This window comes from Amphibalanus amphitrite, unplaced genomic scaffold (genome assembly GCF_019059575.1).
Source record: "Amphibalanus amphitrite isolate SeventyFive unplaced genomic scaffold, NRLGWU_Aamphi_draft 000355F_arrow, whole genome shotgun sequence".
NCBI classification, from domain to species: domain Eukaryota; kingdom Metazoa; phylum Arthropoda; class Thecostraca; order Balanomorpha; family Balanidae; genus Amphibalanus; species Amphibalanus amphitrite.
Window position 1 is genome coordinate 330,149 of NW_024881849.1, and position 8,793 is coordinate 338,941.

General features: G+C 46.4%; 1 protein-coding gene across 6 annotated transcripts in view; it reads left to right on the plus strand.

Moving 5' to 3' along the window:
* The window catches only part of LOC122389342 (zinc finger protein 271-like), a 259,548-nt gene that overhangs the window by 185,691 nt on the left and 65,064 nt on the right, over positions 1-8,793 (plus strand). Inside the window, exon 11 of one of the 6 annotated variants that reach the window (XM_043381249.1) lies at positions 3,213-5,000. The exons of the other annotated variants lie outside the window; for them this stretch is intronic. Coding sequence (XP_043237184.1) covers positions 3,213-4,435 — 1,223 coding nt within the window. The 3' untranslated portion in view covers positions 4,436-5,000. Of the gene's footprint in view, positions 1-3,212; positions 5,001-8,793 lie in introns of those variants that run through there. 6 annotated transcript variants of the gene reach the window in all.

Below are 8,793 nucleotides of genomic sequence, written 5' to 3' on the forward strand. Positions count from 1 at the left end.
AGTTTCTATGCCTTTATGTGTATTTTTCTCAGCAACTGGATGGCAAAGGAAGTAGGGGAGAAAGGGGTGGGTTGTATCAGTTTTTACTCCGAGACCCATAACCTCGTAACTATCCGTGATAAACTCATTATTTCCATACTATCTCCTTCCTTGATTCTTCTGCTTTTTTGTGCCAAGTAACTTTTCCGCTACCTCTACCAGTTTTTCTTCTACAGTCTGCCGAATAGAACAATGTTTTTGATACAACCTGCCCCATGGCTTGGGTGAGTTGTATCACATGGTGGGGTAATTTGTATCACTAGGTATTTCACGTTTCAGGGAGTGTGCTTGCTACTGGTTTTGAGCATAACAACAACATTAAATGGGGTTGATACAATGTATATGCTCAAAGGCTTCACTTTTATTCGACCAAACTTAGGTCAATGCAATCCGAACGAAACATCGAAACGAACGAAACATCAACAGACTAGACGCAAAAGTGGCCGAGCAAAGAAGCCAACACATTGTGCCAAAATGGAACGATCAACGAGTATTGACTAGCTACCTACAAACGCGAGCCAGGGCTTAGCTTTCGCGATCAAAAGCAACATACCCATACATACATACATGTTACAACATACCCCACCCGGCTCTGATACAACATGTACCTCGCCGCCATCTTGGAAAAACATCCTCGTGCTCAAAAACAGCGGACAGCTGGATAAATCCATTTTCACTCACGCAGCCTTAAAACCTACCCTCACCACCGCTACGGAGATCTTTCAAATTCGTGCACATCTAAATGTCCAAAACACACATTTTCTTGCAACTCATTTTTTTAGAATGACATTAAAAAAGCATAAAATCGGCTCTCACCTCGAGACGCGTCCACCCAGCCACATGACAGAACAGGGAAAGATGGCGCCCGGAAAACCTCGTCGGCTGGTCGTGTCACGAGCGCCATCAATTGGATAAGTTTCGCACAATTCGCCCTGATACAACTTGGACATGATACAACTCTCCCCGCTCTCCCCTATTCTGTAAACATTTGCATTGCAATAATTTATTATTTGGTCTTATGAGGCAGGTGAAAAACCTGCTCATACAATAGTGGCATGGCTGAACACCTGACAGGATGGAATGTGCTAACTTCAGAGCCGTGCCTCCAGAGGTCTAACGGACCTCTCACATAAGATTAAGCCAACTACCATGTTAAATCTGTAATCTAAAGTATGGGGCTACTTGCCCCAGGCCGTGGGGCGTTTTGCCCTGGGGTTGGGGCAAAATGCCCCATTTGCAGTTGCTTCACAAATCACTTCCTAGCTTGGAGTTCGATCATAAGTGAATGAATTTGAGGGGTGCAATTTAAAGTAAAATGTCCAAAGAACGCATTGAGCACAAATTTGGCCTTCCAGGTGATGTGGGACAGAATTTATGTAGCAAAATAAATTATCTGGGGCGTCTTGCCCCAGGCTACCCTATTCGTAGCATTTCTGCGCGGCCTTTGTCGACAAGGCGAAGGCCGAAAGGAGATCGGCGTGGCATGTAAAGCTTACAATACCAGCATAACGCCTTTTTGGGCGAATAACAAAGCGAGCGAGAGGGTGGGCCTTGCACGTGCGAAATTGTGAGGGGGTATCTCCAACTGACGTGTGCACAGCACCCTACTAACCGGTCTCTAGCGATGTGCCAAATTTGAGGACAATCGGCCCAGCCGTTCTCGAGATCTGGAAGCGGCACCCTGCACGTGCAGCAGCACCCCCAACTCTGGCACATGGATATGCATTGCCTAGCGCACTCATACTCAGAAATATCCGTTAAAGGGACCCTCCCACCTTAACATTAGATTTGAGTTGAGATAGCCAAAATGGGGTCCCTAGCTCACAATTACCGGTTTCGGCACTCACAACATCGAGAAATGCCTTAAATCGGAAATATTGAATTTCAAAATTGCAGCATTTTGATTCAGAGGGGCTAATGCTTAGGAATACCCCTCTGAATGTGTGACGTCAGCGCAAATATCTAACGATTTTTAAATGTTTGACTAAAACGTTTTGTAGCACGCGGTGGTATATGCTATTTGCGCGCAACATCTGCCGCAAACGCCGCACTTCTAAAATAAAGTCGCTAGAAACAGCGGAGATTCCAAAAAAGTAAACAAAAGTAAAAGTCTAATATCTTGAAAACCGGTGAATATTTTTCGGTGAAATTTGGTAGATATTCGTTTTCGCTCTTTCTGAACCGAGCGACATCACTTTCATGCCAATTCATAAACTTTTTTGAAGGTGGGAGGGTCCCTTTAATCTAAAGAAAGACTCCGCTCGCTCCGCTCGCTCTGTAACAACTCTATCCATCTTGTATAAGCGCGGCTCCTGTAAGATACGAGTACGCTGTACAAATTGTCTGTACCTACAAGCCTGACATGTTGTTGACTTGACAAGTTGTTGTCGTGTTGCCGTCGGCAAACTATGTGCCGCCAAAGGCTAAAATAAAAGTAGCGTTATTCTATTCAAGATTGTACTGAGTTTTCAGCAGGACCCATCTCCATTAGCGGATACCTACCATATGTTCCTTAGTGTTATGGCTTTCATGTAAAAGGGGGAAAAATATTGTCATGGCCGAAGAAATGTGTTTATCAATTCTCGGCTATTTTTAAGCTTTATCGCCTGTTTCACACGTCTTTTCCTTTCTATTTGTTTGCTTTCCATTGTATCAAGATATAGAGAAAGTGCTGAATGTAACCATTTGTGCCATGCATGCATTTAATTTAGATAGTGGCGTTAACTGGGGCCGAGGTGTATCTACCACGGTGTGGTTCTTCCAACTAAAGTGGCATTGGATTGATAAATAATTGATTACGTTTTCGCTCTCTTTATCTTTAAAGTTTTGATTTTTTGGTGTTGCAAATTATCATTTTCCTTCACGGATAAGTTGCCTCGGAGTTCTGTCCATGCGCCAGTTAATAAACGGCAAGTGTAATATTCTCTAAAGGAGCCCAGCGTTCCGTTTCTGAAGGCTGTGTTTCTAACGGTAAACGGATCAACTCAGGGGCGCTGATGGCTTATCGCGTCAACATTACCGCTATTGCCCACGGCGCTCACCAAAGTGGCATGGAAACGCGACCACGAGCTGCGTGGGTCATCTCTGGGCGTCTTGATTGTTCCAGTGTATATGCGACCTGCTTTGGCACGCAACTTGTTTAAGGGCCTTTCTTTTTTCTGTGTATTCCTCAGGCATAAGTGGCTCGGTTCAATGTCCCCACTGCGACTTCCGATGCTGGGGAAAGCAACGTCTGGACGGACACGTGAAGACAAGTCACGGTCACATCGACAGGAGCGGTAGATTCAAGTGCGAGTGTTGTCAGTACTCGACCGACAAGCCCACAAACATGAAACGTTGCCGAAGGACTCACACTGGGGATAGGTCGCAATGCTGCTCCATCTGCACGGTGCGGTTCACTAACCAGTCACACCTTAACGAACACATGCGGACCCACACTGGAGAGCGGCCGCACGGCTGCTCCATCTGCCCGGCACGGTTCACTCGACGGTCACACCTCACCAGACACCTGCGAACCCACACTGAGGATCGGTCGTACGGCTGCTCCATCTGCTCTGTACGATTTCCTGACCGGTCACACCTCACCAGACACATGCAGACCCACACTGGGGAGCGGCCGCACGGCTGCTCCATGTGCACTGCACGGTTCACTGTTCGATCAAGCCTTAAAAATCACATGCGGATCCACACTGGGGAGCAGCCATACGGCTGCTCTATCTGCTCGGCCCGGTTCACTGAACGGTCCACCTTCACCAAGCACGTGCGAACCCACACTGGGGAGAGGCCGCACGGCTGCTCTATATGCACTGCACGGTTCGCTCAACGGTCACACCTCATCACGCACATGCGTATCCACACGGGGGAGCGGCCGCACGGCTGCTCCATCTGCATGGCACGGTTCGCTCGACGAGGGAATCTCATCAAACACATGAGGACCCACACGGGGGAGCGGCCGTACGGCTGCTCACACTGCCAGGCCCGGTTCGCTAACCGGTCACACCTCACTACACACATGCGGACCCACACTGGGGAGAGGCCGTACGGCTGCTCTATATGCACTGCACGGTTCATTGATCGATCACACCTCACCAGACACATGATGACTCACACTGGGGAGCGACCGTTCGGCTGCTCCATCTGCACGGTACGGTTCGCTGAACGGGGACACCTCAAGGCACACATGCGGACACACACTGGGGAGCGGCCGTACGGCTGCTCTATCTGCAAGGCACGGTTCACTCAAGGGACAAGTCTCACCTTACACACGCGTACTCACACGGGGGAGCGGCCGTACGGCTGCTCACACTGCCAGGCCCGGTTCGCTCAACGGGCAAAGCTTATCAGACACATGCAGACCCACACGAAGACTGGCAGCACTGCTGCGACTACTGTCTAATGGTTCACCAGTTTGACGCAAAAACTCGATTTTAACTGGTACACAGTTTTGAGAATTACACAGGTTTGACTGATGCGGTAAATGGCTTGGTTGGCGAAATGCAATGCTGAAATATGCCGACAAGTGCATGACCGGCTGTCGTCATACGTTTGATATATTAGTGTTATTCAGCTTTTTACGCCCAATTTAGGGCGGCAGTGCGCACATTTCAGTAATAAAAGGGGGCGATTTCGACAGTATGCCATAGTCTGTCAATGGCGATTTGTCGCAATCGGTTGCACTATTATTGAGCTGCGTGCACTATGTCTATATTTAGTCGTAAAAAGGTGTAGCTGTGGTTCTCGTTTGTGAGCTTCTTGGCTACCCGTGTGAGTGTCACATCTTGTTTCTTTATGTTAACACACGGTGATTCAGTAGTTGTGTTCTTAACTATCCGCCTCCACATAGGAGTTAAGGAGTGTCGCTATTTGGTACAGTGTCGTAGCGCTGTGATTTGTGAATAATGTCCAGCTACTTTGAGGGACAATACATTTTTCGTGACCACCACTCATTCCTTTATTCGTAGCATTTCTGCGCGGCCTTTGTCGACAAGGCGAAGGCCGAAAGGAGATCGGCGTGGCATGTAAAGCTTACAATACCAGTATAACGCCTTTTGGGGCGACTAACGGAGCGAGCGAGAGGGTGGGCCTTGCACATGCGAAATTGTGAGGGGGTATCTCCAACTGACGTGTGCACAGCACCCTACTAACCGGTCTCCAGCGATTTGCCAAATTTGAGGACATGATCGGCCCAGCTGTTCTCGAGATCTGGAAGCGGCACCCTGCACGTGCGCACGTGCAAAATGGGTCCCAAGTGACTTTTGCACGGCACCCTACTAACCGGTCCCTAACTGCGTACCAAATTTGAGCGCAATCGGTCCTGCCGTTCTCGAGATCTGGAATCGACCCCTGCACGTGCGCACGTGCAGCAGCACCCCAACTCTGGCACATGGATAATGGATATGCATTGCCTAGTGGGTGCCTACCTACATGCCAACTTCAAGCGCAATCGGCCAAGTAGTTACCGAGATATTGCAACTATTACAAAACTGATACCCCTTCGTTTTGCACGTGGCACGTGCATAAGGGGTCACCCACATGCATCGGGAATAGTCCAATACTTAGTAGAAGGAATGAAGCTACCCGCTACAAAAATTACCGCATGTAAATCGGTAGAGCGTTCCCCGTCCTTTGACCTTGACCTTGACCTTCAAGGTCATGACCTAGTGACCTGGAAATCGCCGTCAACCTGCAATAAGGAACGAGGAATCGAATGAGGGCCTTTTCATCAAAATCGGTTCACTGGTTCTTGAGTTATTGCGTTCCCCGTCCGAATATCGAATTTTCAGTTTGATATTCGCGAATATCAATCTGCTGCTCAATTGATGGACGTTGATTTCGATGACCCTGAGCCTTGGATTTCGACATTTATGACGCAGTTTTGCTGCTACCAGGGGGGTTCGCTCCCGTGCCTTCAGCATTACGAAAAATGGAAACAACCCGTGAGCAGCATCAGCTGCTCACGAATATGTTCAAGAAAAACAACATGTAATGGACTGCTGACGACGGCCCTCTCCACCAATCAGCGCTCGGCATCTCGAGCGCTGATTGGCTGGTAGCAAACGCGTCATATGTGGGTCTCATTTTTTTGCGATCAGTGAACGCGTTATTTAATACGCAGTGGCCTATGGAGAATGGCACGCGGAAGTGAAGGTCAGTGTTATATTGCTTCGTACAGGCGAATGGGGGTATTTGAGTGGCATTTGACACCATTTTCGAAATCTACAGTGAATTTCTGATCGACTCATGTATATATTTTTATGAATTTGATAGTATTAGTGCTACATAGTCGGTGTTTTATGTTGGTGTTGTTTCTCTCGACCTTTGTCTTGGACTTTTATCATATCTTTTCTCGAAAATGCTTGCCATAACCAAGTCTAAACTGTATCTGTATAAGAGATAATTTGTGTTGAATATGAGGAGAAAGTAGTTATGACCATTCTGCCCATAAAACTGCCAGAAGGTGTTCTTGTAAGGTGATTAAAACTTCAGTACGGGTTGCAGATGTGGGTTTGACATTAGCATTGTTGTTGTAACCCCACTTGCTCTAAGAAAATGGAAACACGGGGTTATAGGTATACCCACTATTGCACAGCCTGGTATCAAGCTGGTTGATATGTGGAGGATAATGAAAGCATAAAACTTTTCTTAAGTGAATGGGAGCGTTGCGTCTTGTGACTTTGTCAAGTCATTTTAAATCAAATGATTGTGATTGTAACTTTTAGTTCAATTAATTATTGTTGCTAGTTTTGACCTTTTTAATCATCAAGTTTTATGTGTACCAATTTCATATGCTTGTGTAATGTCTGTGCGGCTTTGTGCAGTGTGCGTGTCTTGAAACAAACCAATTTATTTTGTACCTTTTTGTACTTCAACAAATGTATGTCAAAAGACAAAAATGTCATGTCTATTATCATTGACACTACTACAGCTAACTTTGCTTATATTCCTATCTTTCAGAGGCATTCAATTCAATCTGCTTTCCAGTGCAGTACCTAGGATTGGCTGCAACTGAAACTCGCACAAAGGCAATCATGTGTCACTTCATTAGCCTACAGTAACAGCCCATCTGTAATCAAGATATGGATGAAGTGGCATAGAAGAACAACCAATTCAAACAAGAACAGATTGTATTTTGTTTTGGACTATTTTTAAGCATAACAGAACACTACACTTGCTGCTTTTTGTTTGCCCTGTGTGCAGTTTTGAATAATTTAACTATGAAATGCTTTTGCCCACTATTCTCTTTAGATAACCTTCCTTTGTAATGCATTTTGAGCTTACATGCATGATGTAGGCATATTTCCCTTGGCTTCATAAAACTACTTGCAAGCTTTTGTTATGGACATTGGTGCTAATATGATGCTTCAAATGTGTCCAGTAGTTGGTGAAGGGAGAAGAGAAGTAGGACAGCTGATAGCTATTACCAAAAATATGTGCTTGTCTGCACTTTGGGCTGTTCCATCATATGCAATTTCTTTTTACCTCCTTGAGTTAAAAACACCGTATCTTTTGTTTCTTTCCTGTGTGCCAATTGTTTCCGTGGTGCTATAAATGTCAAGTTTGAAGTTGGTATCTAAGTGAGCAGAATGTACATTATTTCAGTCCGTCTTGAATCATTTGTCTTGAATTATATCCCTAACTGACATCCTGCTATTTGTCCTGCAATGTATGTGCCTGTGTCCGCCCTTACCTCCGGCTTTAGCCTCAAACCAGCCCTGCTGAGCTCTGTCGCCGGCGCGGTGTATCGCAACGTGCTGTTTCTCCACTTCAGCCGACAGCTGCTAGGAATCGTCCTGTGCCATGCGCCATGCGACACAGCAATTGTAAGCTTCATGTCACATTCGGACTGATTGGCTCCGCGTATGTGCATCCGGCCGGGTGCTAGTCGATATCAGGGACGTGGGTCGGACTGTTGTGGCGGCGTGCACTGTGGTGGTTGAAGTTGTTGTATTTCTGTCAGTGAAAAGCATTAATACATAACCGTGGCCGCAGCCCAATGTTATTGTGAATTTCAGAGGGAGTGGCCAGTCAGGAGGGCCCCATGTGGGTATGGATCCAGTGTCCAGTGGGATTGGCTAAGATTTCCGGCGATTGATAAACGCTTCTATGAAAGTAAACCTATTGAGTTATGAGGGGAGGTCACGTGACGGACCTGACCTTACTAAACTCTTGTGAAAACACGACACATACGAACGATAAGAAACCGACAGCTCTTCTTTCTGCCAAGTGTCATCTTTGTGTGAAGGATTTCTTGGCACTGAGTGTTCAGAAATTGCGTTGTTTTTGGACTGTGCAGAGGCTCACGAGCGACAACTTTTGGACTGTGCAGAGGCAGGGTTGGCATTTTTGCCGGCAAAAACTAGTTTATGCCATTTGCCGGTTTAAACCGGTTTTAACCGGCAAAAAGTGGCAAAAACTGGCAAAAACTCAAAACCATTACAATGCTTTGCCTAGACATGCATTTGAATTGGATACATTCTAAGGATGATTCAGTGAAAGTTATATGCTTTCAAAAAGAAGTGACATATTGGCCATTCGACCAGTGTTTCATACAATAAAAACATTTCCATGGGCTTCCCGCTTTCCATTAGTAACCTGTACGTCTTTTTGGGGCGACAAATGAGCCAGTGCATGAGTGATTCCTGCACATGCAGAAGTGCGAAGGGGTGCCTGCCACTTATTTGTGCACGTGACGGCACCCATACTCACTGGTTCCTAACGGTATTAGTACCAAATTTGAGCTCAATCGACGCAGCC